This window comes from Pholcus phalangioides, unplaced genomic scaffold, assembly GCF_987345545.1.
Source record: "Pholcus phalangioides strain wild (caught in Gottingen) unplaced genomic scaffold, Ppha-v1.0 ptg000037l_1, whole genome shotgun sequence".
NCBI classification, from domain to species: domain Eukaryota; kingdom Metazoa; phylum Arthropoda; class Arachnida; order Araneae; family Pholcidae; genus Pholcus; species Pholcus phalangioides.
Genome location: NW_028301624.1, coordinates 3,218,641 through 3,238,085, shown reverse-complemented (window position 1 = coordinate 3,238,085; position 19,445 = coordinate 3,218,641). Strand labels below are relative to the sequence as shown.

Genomic DNA, 19,445 nt, shown 5'->3' with positions numbered 1-19,445 from the left:
ACTATACCAGATGCAACTAGAGTCACCGATTTGGGAATTCTCATTGACGAGCGACTTAAGTTTTCTGAACATTGTTCAGCGGTTGTCAAAAAATCGAATAGAATGCTTGGTCTCATTTTCAAAAAGGTCTCTTCGCGTTCTCCTAAAGTCATTCTTCCTCTTTTTCGAGGCTTAGTTCGTCCTGGACTGGAGTATGCTGTAAGGTTTTGGAGACCATACCTACAGAGGGACATAGACTTGGTTGAAGGGGTGCAGAGAAGAGCTACGCGTGTCCTTATTGGCACACAGGGCTTGAGTTATGAAGAAAGACTTCATTTTTTGAATATGTTTACATTGGATGAACGCAGGTGTCGAGGAGATATGATCGAAGTGTTCAAAATTTTCAATGGGATGGATAGGATGGACCATGAACTTTTAGTACACCGCCAATCGACTGCTTTTACAAGGGGACACCAGTATCGATTGGTGAGGGACAATGCAAGGTTATGGTGTCGCAGGGAATTTTTCTCCAATAGGGTTGTTAATAAATGGAATAGCTTACCCCCGGAGGTAGTAAATTGTAACACAATTGACACGTTTAAAAAGAAATACGATAAACATGTTGGGGTAAATCGAGAAGCTATCCATTCTTAGAATAAGACAACCATAAGTATTCTTTATGGGCATTGTATAATATTTTATCATGTGTATATATTGTTTGTAATTTGTGTTAATTGCATTTTTAATTGGGTTGCTGTATTTTTGAAACATATGACAACCATATTTTTATGGGCATCTTTTTATCAGCCACCTCGTTGGGTATTTTGCCTGTTGTGGCGTTGTATTTGTATTTGTATATTTGTATAAAGGTTTCAGGCAATGAAAACTGAATATTTCATAATATAAACAAAATTAGTAAAACATTTTCATTATTGAAAAGAATGTTCTTGATTATCTCCAATTTTTACATCCAGGAGAATATTCCCCAGAGAATATTTTCAACAACATATACAAAAAAATAACAGTTTACATTTATGTAAAAAATTTGTGAACATATGAATGTATGTGGTTTCTCTTATACAGTGAAACCTAAGACGAACACTGTATGAGATGGAAATCTGTCTTAAGCAGAATCAAAATATATAGTCTGTTCAATGATTAGTGCTTTTATTTGCACCTTTATAAAACGGAACTTTGTCTAAAACTGAATTTTACTTCAATCTCTTGACATTCTGTTTCATACAAGTTTCACTGTACATATGATAAACTTAATTGGAGCTATTAATTCTCTAAAGCAGCGGTTCTCAACCGGTGCTCCGCGGAGCCCCTACTGCTCCTTGTGCACTCTCCAGGGGCTCCGCAGCCGCTTGGGGAAAATAAAATAAAAAACAGTAAAATTTACAAAAATAAATCAGTAACTTTGATGAATAATTAAAAAATTGGGCCACAGGGTTCTGCCATAGAATTTTTACTAAAAAGGGCTCCGCGAGTTAAAAAAGGTTGAGAATCGCTGCTCTAAAGGTTCCTTGCATACTACAAATATGTTGCAAAAATTACTTTGATTTCTTCAGATCGCCCCAAAAGTCACAGGAAACATAGCAAACGTCTTCCTTGACTTGATTCATAACATAAGTCTCATCCATGACATGAAGTTGTCTGTATGATATTATGTCTTTCAGATGATTTGTGAGCAACTTTCCCCCAACGTTGACCCTGGGAGGAACAGTAATAACAGATGAGCATACACACAAAATAATTGTTTATATAACTTCAATGGTAAAGAAAAAAAGTGAAACAAAAGTATTCACAAAAACAAAATTTTAGAGTTTATACTGGTTTATTCTCTATGTGGGGTCGGTATACATAGTTTCATGTGATTTAGTGATTCACAAATACAGGATTCATACTAATTTTTGTGAAAAAAAAATTCCCCCGACTTTCCAGGTTTTCCAGTCAAATTTTCAAAAAATTTGAGGTAATTTTTTTAAATCAAAAAGTTAATATAAATTATAAATAATTATAAAATTAATTACAGTCGATCCTGCTTGTAACATTCACACTTATAACATTTACTGAAACCGCTGAAACTATAAATATAAAATTTAGTCAGTATTTTTATTTTGCAATGCAGAAATTCACTAAACTAAAAAAGGGTTTCTCAAAATTCAACCTCTAAGGGGATCATAAGGGACGGGGTGTTCAAAGGTTATATGGGGCAATAATCGTTGAGCTTAAACCGCTGAAGCTATAACTATGAAATCTTATTTTTAATGTAGAGACTTACTATGGAGGGCTTTTTCAAAATTCAATTTTGAGGGGGGGGGGGGTTCAAATGTTATATGGGGGAATCATCGCTGAACAATTTTCAGATTGCCAAATCCACACAATCATGTGGGCAACAGCTAGTACTCATATAAAAAGAAAACTAGCAGAGCAGAATACACTCCATAAAAAAGCAAACATATTTTTTCTAACAGAATAAATTGCCTATGTCCTAAAATTTCCAACAATGATATTGCTTTTGATGATTCAAAGGGCAAGAGATGATATACATGTTTAACGAGATTTTCTAGCATGTTGTAAGAAGGGTCGGATTTTTGACGTCAACACCTTAAAAACTGGTTTTTGACATGACAAGCATCAAAAACTTGTTTAAACCATAAAACCGTCAAAAACCTAAATGAATGCTTTTTGATATTTGAGGTTTTTGACGTGGCAGTCTAAACTGCAGTGTCAAAAACTGCCATGTGTCAAAAGCCTGCCAACACTGGTTGTAAGCAAATTAATTGCATATTTGCTTGCAATTTCTTTCATATTTTAGTTTTGTAAATCACCTTTTTTTTCAGCATTTACCATCTTCACTTTGAAACATGGGAGGACAGATGTCTGCACCAGCAAGGATGCAAAAGTAGCACAACTCTGACAACATAAATATGTTGGGGGGGGATCCACACATACACTCAGAACACACACTCCGGCATTCACAGATTCATATATATTACACAGAAGAATGTGTGCGAGGTGCATGTATGGTCAAGCTAGGAGGACATGTCCTCCTACGTTTTATAAAATTTGCCTTTTTTGTCCCTCTTTTCAAGTTTCCGGAATGTTTTTCTTCTTTTTTTTTTCCTGGGGAAAATTATTTTTGCGCTCTGAAACAACTCGTCTCATCTGTTCCCCCCCCCCCACACACACACACATTTTTACCAACTATCACTGTTGAAATTTCCCAGAATACAAAGACCCAAGTTGCCTCCAAGCAGGGCAGATGCTATTTTTACCCTTTCTGAAGCGGTATCCGCCATAGTGAAACCACCTTCTCAAAAAATAACTAATATTCGCACAGAAATCGTTCAAATCCTGTTAATTAGTTTAAGATTTAGATTTCCTATCAGAAATGGCAGCATCATACTGGTTTTGTTCTGCAAGTGTTAAAAAATCTGCCATTTTCTTTATTTTTCTGATATTTGTTTGAAAATTTATTTCCTGGTAAAAAAATTTTTTTTTTGAAGAATTGCAGATGAATTTTTACAGTTTCTGCCCTGTTTGTTGAAATCAAGCCATTCAATAAATTTAAGAATATTTTAAAATCAAATTATGGAATTTTCAAAAAGGTGATTCCATACTGAGGACACTGCACATCTAGAGCAATGAGAAGTGCTAGTGTTGTCAGTATGAAACCAACTCCCTAAGATAAAGATACCTTCTTTTTTTTTTTCATTTTCTCCCCTCTTTATTGCTTACTAGAAAATGGGTGACAGCAATGGTGTTGAAACATCTGAGATGTGTATTTGTGGAGGAGTATCTGGGGTTAGAATGGAAGACACAACACACACACACACTCACACACATATGCTTTTTTTTATGACCCGCACATAATCATTCTTTTATTCTAGTGGTTTTAGAGCAGTTGTTGATGTCTACTTTCTATGCTCTCTCTCTCTCTCTCCTATTTTAATTTGATTTTCTGGAATTTCTTTTGCCTTGAGTTCCCCTCCTTCCACCCCCGAATATTGTGCATTTATCACTGTTATTGGTGGTTAAATGCCTATAAAATTTCTTAGTACAGAGGAAGCAACATTATACTAATTTCAGAGCTTCCCTCTCATCCAGAGTCTAATGCATCTGACGATACCCGAGATGAAGAAAATAAAACAAAGCTGCAAACTACTGTAGTAGTTTAATTAACAAAATTAAACTACTGCATGGCCGATGATGAAAATGATACTAATGGTATACACTCCCCCACTGCCTGGATCTTCTCGACGATTTCATATGGTTTGGGAGAAAAAAGAAAAAACCAAATCCCAGATTTTAAGGGAGAAGTGGGACCATCTCAGGAAATTCTATCAATGCCGAATACACCGCTAATATTTCTTATCAATGTTCTTATTCTTTTTTTCAATGTCATTGAAAATTTGGCATTTTGAACAAATTTATACACCACTCAAGAAGGAAAATTTACACTGCCATCTCAATGAAAGAGATGTACCGGCTATCAATATGCTTATGTTGATCATTTTGGTCTACAAAATCGGTGTTGAAAGGGAATTTATTAAACAATGTTTCTTTTCCTGCATTACACCCTAGGAAACTTTTCAGTGTTCTGGGTGGGCAGTGTCACCACTGTGCGACCACCTGTTGTTTGCTGGATTTTGATAAAAATTAAAAAATAGTTGCAAAACACATCTATATGAGTCCTATGTACCGAATATATGAAGTTAGTTTGACCGAATTTTTTTTTTTTTATAGTGGCCCCTCAAAGGGTTAACCGCGGCCCAGCTTACTCTAGGGCAAGCTACTCTAGGGTAGCCCAGCTACTCTAGGGTAGGGGTATATGAAGAAGACGGTCTGAAAAAAACAGCTCTGGAAGAACAAAACCACAACATTCATTTCAATTTTCCTCTCCAACAGCTAATGTTGTATACTGAAGTGGGAAGGGAGGGTGTTTAGACTTCCATTCAGAAATAATAGAATAGGATGCAAACAACACTCAATGCTGATTCCTATGGCAAAATCGTCACGGGCAAAAAAGCATTGCTACTGAGAATAAAAACCTTCTAAGAGTAGAGAAAGAAAACATCTTGCCTTGCTCCACGCAAAGCAATAAAACTGACCAGACTGTCATGAGTGAATGGTCACTCATTATAAGTGGGAAGAGGCAGATTGTTATATATTGTTTGTTTTTTACTTTTTTTTCAGCGGTTCTGTTTTAATTAAGATTATTGTGGTGGCAGATGTTTTTCATTAGTATAGTTGCGCCACCTGATGTGTAAATTGGAAAAGGGATATTACCAAAGGTGCACATACAAGAGTTCTCCTCTGTCAGTTTTCGAATCTGGTAATCTTGGATAAAATAGCAGTAGTTGTCTTGTAAATTGGATAAGCCATAGAAGAAGACTCTTATACATCAAGATCCCCACCCCATATGAAAAAAGGAATCAAATGTCACAAATAATTTTTGTTCGTCCAAGACTTTTTGTTGGAAAAACTTGCTTCAGCTATTGAACCATCATGTTATTTGAACCCTTATGTTATTTGGTTTTCAGCTATATTATCTCATTGCTCATTAATATTCCTTCATCTTTAACATTGGGGGGGGGGGGGGAAACAAGTTTGACCAACAGTGATTTCCAGAGCACGTAAAATAGATTGAACATCCCTGATGTGGTGTTTCGAAAGAAATTTATAAAGAGATTTCGATGTACTCACCTCCTAATACCAGTGTTGATTTTTCTACCTTGAACATATGGGGTGATGTATGTGAATGAAAATCCTGAGTCGACCACTAGGCAGCATAACTCGCTGGTGAATGTTTTGTGATATTTGTAGGCACTTAGAGACCCAGCTGCAAATCAAATTAACACATCAATTGGATAAAACAAAACTTTGTAATAGCCACAACAGAAAAAAAAAAATTAATACAGCGGTGCCTTGGTTTGCAAACATAATTCATCGTGTAAGCATGCTCGTTATCCAAAACATTTGCATAAAAAAGTAAACTCTCCACATAAGAAATAATTGGGAAACTCAAATGATTCATTTCACAACCACAATTATTTTCAACTAGCTATAATACCCGGCGATGTCTGGGTTTTCTTCGCTTGCTGGGTGGATTCAAAAAGTGACAAACCATTATAAAGGCATATAAATTATTATACATATACTGACAGGATTAAAGAAGTGACAAACCATTATAAAGGCATATGAATTATTATACATATACTGACAGGATTAAAGAAGTGACAAACCATTATAAAGGCATATGCATGTCTGAAATACATTGCTAAGGAACTATGGTAACCAAAGGAAACATTTCAAAAGTGATTGTTGAGGCCTGGGAACCATTGTTGCCCGACAGTTTTTGTCCATTTCAAGCATTTGCCCAGCTCTGACGAACTTTTAAAGTAACCTATCATTCACGTCGGGTCCCATTTAACATACACGCAAAATTTGGCAACGATAGATCTGAAACCGTAGATTTGTATAGAGAACATACACAGACAGACAGAAAATAAATTTTATGGATGACTAGTAAAAACACCCGGCAATGCCCAGGTTTTCTTCAATTACTGGGAGGACTAAATAGTGGCAAAAAAACCATTATAATAAACATTATAATATACATAACCATTATAATACATAATACTGGCAGCATCAAAGAAGGGACAAACCATTGTAAAGGCATATGCATGTCTGAAATGTATTGTTTGAGAACTGCGACAACCAAAGTAAACATTTCAAAAGTGATTGTTGAGGCGTGGGAACCATTGTTTCTCAATGGTTTCTTGCCCAGCTCTGATGAACTTTTAAAGTAGCCTATGGTTCAATCCCGGTTCTGTTTGGTATATACGCAAAATTTGGCGATGATCGTCTAAAAATTGTAGATTTGTATAAAGAACGCACACACATACATACATTCACATTTATATATAAGATAAAATACAGGTTGATTTATCTTATATTATTGTATTTTTACTTAGGCCTATTTCATATTACAATTACTCTTTCCTGTACTTATAAAGATTTCAGATCCCAACCTACACGTGCCAAACCAGAGATTAGTACCCCCCCCCCCACTTTCTGCTTTTGAAATTAGATGGTAGATTCATTAATTCTTGAGACAAGCTAGAAAATAAAGAAATACACAAACACACACAAGTACATACCATTAATCCTTAGAATCGAATGGAACTTATAATCATCAAACAATATTTCAGTCATCGTTTCCTGAATAGATGGGAAGTTGAAGTAAGGCTCAGTGACAACTAGGCTCGTTTCGCTGAAATTGATCTGAAAGAAAATCAAGTAAATGCTCTTATATTTCATTTGTTATAAACTTTCTGAACACAAATAAGAAGCATAAGAGGACTTTCTTGGTCAAAAAAAGTTGAAACTACCAAAAAAAACCCTATAAAATGTGCCAACCTATAACCAAATACAGTTGCCGAATGATTTTATGAACAAGCATGTGTTTACAAATTAATCCTCTGGTTTCAAGAAATGCGCTATTTCTCGGAATGCTTTCCCATTTACAAACTAATTGTTCAAATCCACCTGAGTTCGTAAAAATGAACATACGACTGTACATCCATGCCTGCTTTCAATTTATGCCATTCTCTAAACTAAACGGAATCAAATGATGGTAGAAGTTTTCATTTTATTTTTGAAAATATACAGGGTGTTGTCTTGAAGTGGCGACAAACTCAGAGGGGCGATATTAGGTTTCAAGGGGGATCAAAATTTGCCACAGAACACTGTATCGCAAACCATTTTTAGTCAGTGAAAATTGCAAAAATAGACATCAAGAAAATGGTTTTTGTACTTATTTATGTTACTTTATTTTGTACATCACAAGCTGTGTTGTAATCATGCTGTCAAATAAATGTTTTTTCTACTTATCATTGGCCTTTGCACCCCACTCGACATCACACCCTTCATAAGTTTTTTTTTTTAGATTTTCACAGACTAAGCATGGTTTGCGATACCATGTTCCATGGCAATTTTTGTTCCTCTTGGGGCCTAATATCATCCCCCCCCCCTCCAATCCCAGAGTTTGTTAGCACTTCAAGGCATTACCCTGTATAATACAATCAATTCTTGATAATCAAATATCCATTTATGTTGATATTTTCTCTCCGATCCAGAGAACTTCCGATATTGTTTTAGTGTTAAAATTTTTCTTCAAGTCGAAGTTTTTGGGTATGAGATGAAATGAAAAAAAAGGCATTTATACTTCAAGTGAATAATTAAAGATGCAGCATACATAGTTCAGGGAGCTTCTTTCACATCTGGTCTTGTCAAAATTGTCATTTTGCTTCTGTCCAGGTTTCAGTAGATTCAGTGTCCGAACGTCAGTACAAATTTTGATTGAAAAGTTGATTGCAGATGGTAGCACTACACAGAAGCAAACTTCACCTTAGTTTAACACTTACATGCATATTCCTGCATGCACCAATTCATTATAAATTCCATAGAGGAAGGTGTGTGAGGTGCATGTGCGGTTAAGTAGTAATAGTAAAAATCACCTCAAGAAAAATCTCGCCACAGAGAGCAAAAGGCCTACAATAGTGTAATCAATCAATCATCATACTTCAAGAAAAATTGACGACAGATGGCAGCACTACACATTAACAAGCATTACACAAGTTAGTTCATACAATAAGTTAGGTTCACATCACAAGTACACACATTCCCACATGTACCAATTCGTTAGAAGTTCCGTAGAGGAATTTTTGTATGAGGTGCATATATGGTTAAGTAGTAGCAGTAGTAAAAATCACCTGGGCAGACTCGAATCACGAGGAACCAGGTTAGAATTCCACTGACACCACATAGTGGTGGTCAGCTGAAGTTGGCTTTCTGTGGTTCCCAACTTCGAGGCCCAAATACGAGCTGACCTCCCCATTGAAGAGTCTCACCGCAAAAAGCAAACAGGCCCTCAACAGTACAAATATCCAATCATTTCATTTCCCTCACAGTTCGAAAAATAGATGGCAGCACTATAAGAAGCAGCATTATACACAAACAAACTTCACATTAGATTAACAACACATACTCACACATTTGTTAGAAATTCCAGAGAGGACTATGGATGAGATGCGTGTATGGTGTTGTAGTAGTAGTACTGATTGTTCTCCGAAGTATATCGCAGATTTGGGCACATTCTGCTTTGAGGCCCATAATCATTGAAGACTTTAATATTCATAATAACTTTTCTCCCCGCCTTTCTGACTTGTTTCCGTATTTAACAAAAGACTTTTTTCACAGAAGCCAAAAATAGAGGGGGCAAACATTTTTAAGCTGCTGGGAACTCAAACAAATTGAGATGGACTCGGTTGAATGAAAAGAGATGAGGTCTGCGAGTCTTGTTTGCCAACATAAAGATATCTCCAGCCATTAGATAGTTAGAAAGAAAAAACCTGTTTAAAACATGAATGTTAATCTAAATTTTTCCCAAATCGAAACAGGTCCTGGTCTCGACTGCTGCCCTCATCAACCAACTTGAGCAAAAGTACAAAATGAAATTTCATAGGGTGTTTCGAAATAAAAATAATCATAAAATCAACATATAAAAGAAAACAAAAAAAAAATCCATATACTTACATTTAACGCATCTCTTCCGAATGTATAGTCCCAAACTTGCTTCATTACTTCCCAGTTAACTACATAACCCTTTATTTAGAAAGGTGAAAAAAAAAAAGAAAGTGAGAAATCAATAGATAGTTTTCAAAAAGTTGCCAAGTAATATTAAAGTTATCATTACCTGACAACAAAAAAAAATTTGGCACCACCGAAATTTTGTAGGAGCCAAAGACGTTTTTTCCAAGGAAAAAATGCTGGAAATAACAATTGTATAATGTGACCAATAGATGGTAGGATAAGACAAAATGTGCTTCAGATAGCAAGCTCTACTATACAGATCCATTATGCATACCACGAACAATTCTGTCTCTCAGCATTTCATCTAACCTTGTGCCGAAATCGCAAAAACTCTGTTGAGTAGTAGTAATTCTGCTGTGTAACCGAATCACATACCTGTCATACTTGACTTTTAAACGTGAACGTTTCGACCATCTCAACTGTTGTTTGTGTGTGTGTGAATAACAAAAACCATTCAACCTATTGGTGACCTCTTTGCATGTTGGTCGGTAAACTGACAGAAATTAGAAGAAAAAAAAATCCATTGTCCTCAGACTCTAGTATAATAATTGCACTTAGAAAATTTTAGGCACCATGAGGACCTGGCAAGCCCAATGCCTCCCAAGAGCCAAAACATGAGGGAAAATTTCATCTGTCCCGCAAAATACGGGATGATTCAACAAGCTTAAACAATAAATTGCTCCTCCCAACACATCCTCTGCCTCAGCTTCATTTGTAATAGAAGATGTCAGCCTTTACACCATGCAATGTTGAATATGTTTGCCTTGGATACATTGGAAGCTGGTGATATCTGCTGCGGCTTCATTCGCAGCTGATTATGTCTGTCTCTGCTACATTAGAAGCTGGATAAATCTGTCAGTTTCTAATGTAGCAGAGACAGCCATTAAAAGCTGGATAAATTTGGTTTGGCTTTATTTGCAACTGGAGATGTCTACCTTCACTTTTCGCAGCTGATAGTGTTTGCCTTGACTCCATTCATAGCGGATATCTGCCTATGCTTTATTCACATCATCTTCAGGCAGACATCTTCTTATGCTGAAGATGTCTGCCTCAGCTCATATGTTGATCCGGAGGAAGGGGAACGAGGAGGGGGTAATCGCTCCTCCCAAGAGCCAAAAAATGAGGGAAAATTTTATGTCCAATAAAATACAGGATGATTTGATGAACCTCAACAATAAATCGCCCCTCCCAAAATATTACTCCAGATCCGCGCCAGGGATCTGGCACATGGCCCGATCCTTGTAATATACAGGGTGTCTTGCAAGTTTTAATTCTGCCTTTATCTAATCAACCCTTCATTGTAGAGGTATATTTATAATTTAAGAAATACTCAAAATGTGTTTAGGAATGACTCTGTATCAGCTTTGAGAGCCAAATGCAGTGTATCATGAAATAAAGAATCCGAGGTAATAATAAAATAAAAAAATCCAGAGGATCCAGGTTTAAACTGATTTACTATTGAAACATGTGACCAAAAACTATGATTTTTGACGCCGACCCCCCCCCCCTAATTTTAAAATTTGATTTTATAACGTGTTCTTTGTTCCCACCTGAAACTGCAGCCCGGCACAGTTGCCCTCCACCCCCTCTCTAGTTCCGGCTTTGCTGTAAAATACATATCAACTAATAGGTTATTGATCTCGTTGAAAATTATATATTTTGTACCTTCTGGAATGGATAGATGTAGAATAGACCAGACATGTCCTTGCAATCGTCGAGCTGGTCTCCGATGAACTGCCTCCGCCTTTCATTCTTTGCCTTGGTTATGCAATTGGGAATTATTCTGCAAGAAAATTTAAAATTTTGTTAGAGGAACACACACACACATAGGACAACTAGATACTTTTTCACCCAGGGCAAACCGGCAATTTGGTGCCCCTTGCCATGTAGAAGCAGTTAAAGTGTGAGTTTGGCAACCCCTTCTAATCCAATACAACAGACCTGCCTGCTCCCCCCCCCAACCGAGTTGGGGCCCTACACACATACTTGAACGTTTCTACGGACATAAAAAAAAACTGAATTACCTAGACTTTTGATAGCTCCCAATCAAACGATGAAAATACCACTAAACGGGAAAGGGGAGAGTGGTTTAAAAACGCTGCTTTGCAAGTTTCTTATATATGTGTTTAAGGTAAGTCGCAGGGTGGCAGATTTGGACTAAAGCAGAGTTTCTCAACCTATGGTCCACAACAGCGGCATTTAAAAAGAAAAAGTTATACTTTCATACTTAGTAGGTTCATTATAATTTGTCAATGAAAATTATGATCCTAATTACGGGAATTGAACTGAAGCCAACTAATTCAATTTGAAACAAATTTACTAATTACTGCTAAAAACAAAAGGCCATATATAAGTCAGCAAAATCCTCAATTCTCGTTAAAATTGCTGAAAAATTGAGGGTAAAAAAAAACTTTCAGCTAGATGGAATATTTGTATTTATAGCCATAATTACCATCATAAGTTATTAAAATGCCATTCGTTCACGATTTTAGTAAATACAGTCAAATCCCATAATAACGAACTCCAAGAGACCGGAGAAATCATTTCATTATAATGAAATTTTGTTATAAAGGTATCCCAGGATTTTGCATTATTGCTATGTGAAATTTTCTGGGGATTAGAAAAGTGAGATTTTTGCTATAACGGTATTTGTTAAAACTGGATTTGACTGTATTACAAATTAAAATGACTATTGGAATTTGTCATTGGCAATAACAGGACAAATGTATTAAAAACCACAGAAAAAAAAAATTAAAATAGAGGAATGTCCCATAATGCAGGGCCGAAGTGGTCCATTGAATTGCTCAGGAAGGTTGAGCTTCTGAACTAAACCATGATAAAGTTGAAATAAATCATCACGCATAACGTTTGCGACACAAGAATAGTGATAGGAACTTAGAAATACCCACATTCTGTCATGCTACGTGACGTGAGCACACTGTCCCACGAGAACTTGGGGGTGCTTCCGGGGAACCCAACCATTCATTGATCTATGAAAATAACAATGGTTTTTCGTCACTGACTTACACATTTACATACATTGAAACCTCGATACATCGATAGTCTGTGGACCTAGAAAGATGATCATTATAGAGGAATTACTGTTATATTAAGAAGCAGCAATTCAATGTTACAGTATAGACATTTCCAAACAAGACTGAAAAAAGACTGTAGAGGGATTTATCGCTACATGGACTATTGTTGTTGCGAGGCTTCACTATACTTATATTCAAAAATCATAGTACCAGATCTCACCGTGTAGGCCCTGATGTGAGAGCTCCTGGTCATGCCCAAACGTCCCAAAATGGCCTCTAGTTCTATAAACCAGGTTTGCTGGATTCTGAAAGTAGTCCCATTTCTCCCACCCCAGCATACTTCACTTAAAGGATTCATTATTTCTTCGTTGCTCCCCGTGGCCTCCTTCATCAGATTTTCACCCGTGGGCTCCTTAGAATATCTCAATAAAGCATGTCCTCCCCCGCATGTTAAGAAACAGTGCTGTAACCTACACATAACACAATGGTTAATATACTACCTGGGTTCACCAGCCGCGTTGTAGCCGACTTTCTGAGTGAAACCGCCGTTGTCCAAAACAAGAACCTTCGTATACATTGTTGGACACCTCAGCACGTCGAAAACAATCGGTGTCTCGATTCAAAATCGTGCGAAAAATCACTTTCGGCGAGTTAACCGGCGTTTTTTCATAAACAACAGCTTATCTGGACGGCTGTGACTGAGAACAAAACCTAATGTTGCCAGTTTCTTAATGCAGGTGATCGAAATAATTATAATAAAGACCTTACGGAAAACGGTCATCGGTAGTCTGACCATATTTGTTTTGTTTTCAATTATATTTCTTCCAGTGATTATTTTGATAAAAATGTAAATTAAGTTCATAACTTTTCGAAACAGAATTTATCGATATTATAAACAGTGTGTAGGACTTAAAAATGGACAGAGGACACTTGTGGGTTCGTGTGAAGGAGTTTACAGGGAATCCTTTTCTAGAGAATTTGGAAAAATAAGGACATGTCCTTTCATAAAGTTGAAGTCTGATAACTCTATCCTAGATATCACGCACCTTAGGTCACCATGCGTGTTAGGTTTTCGAAATTTTAATAAAAATTGTAAATACGATACTAGTGATGTCATCTAGCAACTGTAATTGGAAATACTTCAGTTTCTCATATCTACTTTTAGATGGCAGTAGCTGTCCTAGTTTTATATCCATTAGGTTGATTTGCGCGCTAAATTCAAACTACGATTTGCATATTTTATCATGAAATAGTCATAAATGGGATTACCCGATTCCGATACTCCAGAATGAGGAAGCGCACGATTTTGACCGTCTTTGTAATGACTCTTTTCCTCTGTTTTTTTTTTGTTTTTTTTTCCAACAGATGGCTCCACAAAATTGAAAAAAAGAAACCTTAATAGTTTTTTAAATAGATTTTTTGTGAAAGAGTTTAAACAACTAGTTTAAAGTTGAGTCACCACCTAGCCCCCACAAGAATGGGGCCAGTGGCATTGGAGCCAAGGTAGCTATGGCTGGTCGAGTACCCACGGAAATTTGTAGAATGGGTCTAAGTACCCCCGGGATTGATTCAAATATCAAAATTCCCTGCACGAAACTCAAGAGGAGCATCCCAAGTTTGAAACGCTTCCGTCGCCTCTGGGTGGGTCTGGTCGGCTCCACCCTTGGGGCCCGAGACAATTGTCATCATTATTTATTTTTCCATACTATGAACAGAATTCCATACTGGAAACAGAATTTTCTTCTCATAACATCGTATATACTTTTTTTCGAATATAAACTGTTCGAACCAATTGTAATTTATTAGGTTAATTATTTAAGTGGTTCTATTAATATTAATTCATTAACTCCAAATCATGTCATTAAATAGAAACTGTTGGAATTTTTGGTTGTATCTGTGAATATATCCATATATTTGAGATGTTTTCTTATTATATTCAGCTAAAGGGAGGGGCCACGATTATGCTCCTTACACGAATGGGGCTGTCTGGGCTTGCCCCTGGGCAGGGGTAACTCGAGAAGAATCTCTACCCGTGGGAAACGCCTTTTTGATGCCCAGAACGACGTTTTTTTTTGTTTTTTTTGTTTTGGTCGACAAAGCTTCAGGACCCCGCACAGGTCAGAAAACCGAAAAGCAATCCTGGAACCTGGGAGCTGGGGGCGCTCTTGTGTCATTTTTTTCATTCTATAAATTCATTAACGAACGTCTGCCAAAGATCCCATCCTAGAAGGAACTGCTGCAGTATAAGGCCCCTTTCACACGGAGCGGACGCGGACGCGGGTCCGTATACCCTTTCACACGAGCACTAAAGATACGGGTGTTTCGCCCGCATCTTTAGTTTGAAATTCGTGCATAAAAACTATTTTTTCTCAATTTTTGTAATTATTTTTCTCCTTCACCCCTGATTCAGTGCCCATAGGCAGCCTAGAGGCATTCTTTGGTGGTTTAGTCTAGAGCTCCCATTGAATATGGGTACAAAGATGTCTTCATTCCGATCCTCACAAGTAGTCGATGGGAGATAATGTCTTAAAATATTTTCAAAAGATTTTGAAAAAGGAATCGTCTTTTCGGAAAAATATGGAAGAAAAATTCCAAAAACATCCAATGTTCGAAAAATCCAATCCAAAAACATCCAAAACATTCAATGTTCCAAAAGTTTTATAAAAGTTCGTTTATAAAACTTGAAAAATGCAACCAATAGGTGGATCAGTTAAGTTTGCTCGAATGTAACAGATGTGTTGATTCGTTCAATTTTTCTAGTTTTATAAAAGAATTTTTATCAAAGTTTTATAGTGTAATATTGTACCAGCCTTAGGCTGGGATTACACTATAAAAAATTTATAATAATTCTTTTAAAAAATAACTTTCATAAAAATTTTGGAGTAAAATCCCATCCTTAGATTAGTTACGTCTGAAATATAAAATTTCAATTTTTTTTTTAGTTTATAGACTCAATATCGAGTAAAATATACTTGTAGGTATCGAGGGAACCACCAAAAATATTCAAGTGCTGGGTCTTCAAACGTCTTAATCCGGCCCTGAGTGAACACCGTACGTGGATAACGTTGTTTAATAAGTGTTTTTTTTAAAGTTTAAAAAAATTAAAAGATTAAAAATTAAAAAAAAAATATATTTAAAATAATATTTCAAATATTTATAGTTTTTAATTAATTTTAAAAATTTAAAAAGAAAAAAATTTTTAAATTAAATTTAAAAGTTATTAAAGTATGTAGTCAATTAAATATTCGTAATGGCTTATAATTTTGGTCCCGTCAGTGGCCGTTGTTGACAGGTTTTATTGTATAAAATTGTGAAATATGGACAAAAGGCAGTTAAAGTTGCTATATCTCCATCTCAGAAGGAAACGGAGGGATAGACGTATGTAGGTACATTATATTTGATGAACAGGGATTCTCATATGGTGTTTTTAAGGGTATTTATGGCAAAATAATTAAAAAAATTCCGTGCAAAATTCCGTTAAAAAGTAGCCAAAGATGCGGACGAATTCGCTCCGCATCCGCATCGTGTGAATAGCTCCGAATAAACCTATTGTCAAAACTTCTATGTGCGGATGCGGAGCCCGCACTTAGGTTTTGACACATGCGGACGACGTCCGGACCCGCATGAACATTTCCAAGGTGCGGAGATTTTTCGGCTCGTCTGAAAGGCTCAGTATATTCCAATTGTTAAAACTTCTTCCGGACCCGCATCCGCTCCGTGTGAAAGGCCTCTAAGGTTGGGGGCAGGACCATGATGACTTTTTCTTTTTCTCTCTTCTTTCATATCTCTCTCTCTCTTCTCTCTCTCTCTCCCCATTTTCTCTCCTCTCCTCTCTCGCTCTCTCTTTTCTCTCTTCTCTCTCTCTCTCTCTCCATTTTCTCTCCTCTCCTCTCTCCCTCTTTCTCTTCACCTCTCCTCTCTCTCCCTCTTTCTCCTCTCTCTCTCACTCACTCTCACTCTTTCTTCTTCCTCATTCTGTCTTCTCTCTCTCCTCTAACGCTCACTCCTCTTTCTTTCCCCCTCCTCTCTCTCTCTCTTTCTCTCTTATTTCACTAATTAAATTCACCACTTCAATGACAGTGTGATGCTTCACAAAAATATTATTCCTAAATTATGCTCTTTTTTTTTGATAACTTAAATTGTTTTTTACTTGACGAATGTAGCCACACTGTAATTGTTAGTTTAGCCCGCGTTTCAACTTGTGGGGGACGTAGAAAATGTTTTTGACGCACAAAGAGCCACCTCGAACCCAAGTAAATTTGTAAATCACTGTTTTTGGAGAAGTTAGCTATGTGGTCTAACAAATACTTCATTGAAGCTGTCCTCTTTGTTGGTTCTGTAACCTATCAAGAATGTGTCTTTTAGGCTCTTTAGGGTGGTTACTGTGATCTCTGTAGAGTTTTAAGGTGAGAATCCTTTTCTGTGGTGAATCAGTTAATTTTTTTTTCATTTTTATTCAATGTGTTTCATTGTTAATCACATAATGTAAAGATCAGAATCATACAAATCGTGGGCTTCTATGCATTCTTCCATTGAGAATTCATTCTTCCAAAGAGACACGATTTCCATAAATAAGCTTTTCACAAAATTTTGTCCGCAAGGATGGGGCATTTGGATACAGACAACCTTGAGAAATTGACAATTAAGTTTCAGTTGATTGGAAATTATTCACTTTGTTCCTTTAAATACTAGTAAGGACATGTGTTCACACTCATATACAAAGTCGTGCAACAAATCGCTCGATTTGTCGAGCGGCAAGTCGCAGAACACGTGTTGCGCGATTTTGTATACGAGTGAGGACGTTCCCTTATATTCACATCGGTACAAGTAAAAAATTTGGTCTGATTTGAATAGATCCAGGCGTTTTAATGTTCGTTCAGTTAACCCGTCGAATGTCACAAGTCCTCTAAATTTTTTAAACAAAATGCATTTCAGGTTTCTCTGAGCAGAAATTAGCCAAAAAAGATGATTACACTTATATGCGTAGTGATAAGGAGGGCTAAGAGATGTCGAGTTGGATTTTTTCCCATGTGTGGATTCCAAATTGATTTTCATGATGCTATTTATGTGAAAAGATAAATATATAACAATAGAGAAGGTTTAAGGTAACAATGGACGATGTATATATATAGTGCACGGAGACGGGGGGGGGGGGGCGTCTATGAGTAAATATTTGGTGAATTTGTAGTTTTCTGCCAAGCTTGGAAGTGCTATGAAACATAAAGTTTTTGTAAGCACGCATAAATCAAAGACAAGGATAATATGCTCTCAGTAGGGATTTGTAATCAAGACCTGATGTTGATATTTACCTTCAATGGCTGAATATTTATGTACCATTTATGCGATTTTTTTTAAATTGAAAAGTGTAGATTTATTTTGATCAATGAGTTTTGATAAGAGCTTTCAAATTCTTGCGCCATGCGTAGCAGCATAGATTAGACGCAGGACCCTTTTCATCATACTAATAGTTTTTCCTAGTTTCTTATACAGAAAACTTCCCATATAAGGATCATTCCCCGTTTTCGGACTTTTTTTTTTAGTCCGTGGAATAATGTGGTATTTCCGCTCGGCAATGGAATAAAAGTTCCCAGTGAAAGGAATGGGTGGATATTTTAGTAAGTGACTCATTGTATAACGTAGGCCTCTATTAAGTTGGATAATTATTGTCATAGATGAAGAGCAGCACCAAATTGTTTTATTGTTAGAAAAAACGGGGGGAAAAAGGTTAAAAAAATACATTTCCGCAACTGCGGAGCCCGTCAAAGTTCGGGGACATGTGTTGCTGCAGCTTTAACCAATAACAATAACTTGAGGGGAGGGAAGAAGCTCTGAACGCGCGCCTGGCGAAGTATTAAATAATACGGCGAATTCAAACATTTACGTGATTTGATTTTTTTCTGCAGTCTCCCTGAACTTCTAATCAACTGATTGAACTGAATGAGAGTAAGTAAGTCCAGTCCAGGAATCGTAACATCACGTCAAAAATAAACAACCGTTGGCGGAGATAGACTTGGAAGTCTGGGGGGGGGGGGGGCACGATGATGATGATGATGTCAATTCATATATACACATATACATTAGATCAGTCGACTCCACCTTTGACGCTGGGGGTGGGGGGGCAATGCCCTCCTAACCTCCGTATCTCCGCCCATGTGAAAAACAGTAGTTATTGTCATCGCACATAATATTACTTAAGAAAATAACGAATTGTATTTGATTTCATACAGGATTTCCTATGATTTTGAGATCAGAAGATCATACGTAGGAAAATGCATTGGCATGTGTTCGTGTCTTTTCTCTACAAATTTATTTTGAAGTGCATCCCCCTCAGACAAAGACGAGCGGGGAAAAAAGATGGTTTGAGTGAAAAAGAGAGAATGTGTCTGTTTAATCTCTCACGCGAGAAGTTTTGGGGTTGCTTCAGGCTCGTGGCCAGAAATTTCGTTCGGGGGGGGGGGGGGGGGGAGGGGAACCAAAGTGATAGAATAATAAATTTGGCTGTCATTTTCCCTTTTTTCCGGTCATTTTCTCACATTTCGGGGGGAACCAGATCCCCCGATTCCCCCCTCCCCCCGCTATTGCCTTGTGTTGCTTTGTTAAACGCACACACGCGGCGCAACAATAGCAGCAAAGAGAAGGGGGGGGGGAAATGGTGTTTCTATTTTTTACATTCAACACTCCCGGGTCCCGACGTACTATTACGTCAGAAACACTGGGCAGGTTAACCCTCTCAGCTGACTTTACGAGATATCTCGCCAAACTTGATGC

At 37.0% G+C, this 19,445-nt stretch overlaps 1 protein-coding gene across 1 annotated transcript in view; it reads right to left on the bottom strand.

Moving 5' to 3' along the window:
• The window catches only part of Arp6 (Actin-related protein 6), a 30,279-nt gene extending 16,912 nt beyond the window's left edge, over positions 1-13,367 (bottom strand). Inside the window, exons 1-6 of the mRNA XM_089253330.1 lie at positions 13,178-13,367; positions 11,308-11,425; positions 9,586-9,654; positions 7,149-7,272; positions 5,692-5,827; positions 1,537-1,692 (exon numbers count right to left, since the gene is read on the bottom strand). Coding sequence (XP_089109456.1) covers positions 1,537-1,692; positions 5,692-5,827; positions 7,149-7,272; positions 9,586-9,654; positions 11,308-11,425; positions 13,178-13,254 — 680 coding nt within the window. The 5' untranslated portion in view covers positions 13,255-13,367. The remainder of the gene's footprint in view (positions 1-1,536; positions 1,693-5,691; positions 5,828-7,148; positions 7,273-9,585; positions 9,655-11,307; positions 11,426-13,177) is intronic.
• Between the last annotated feature and the right edge of the window lie 6,078 nt (positions 13,368-19,445).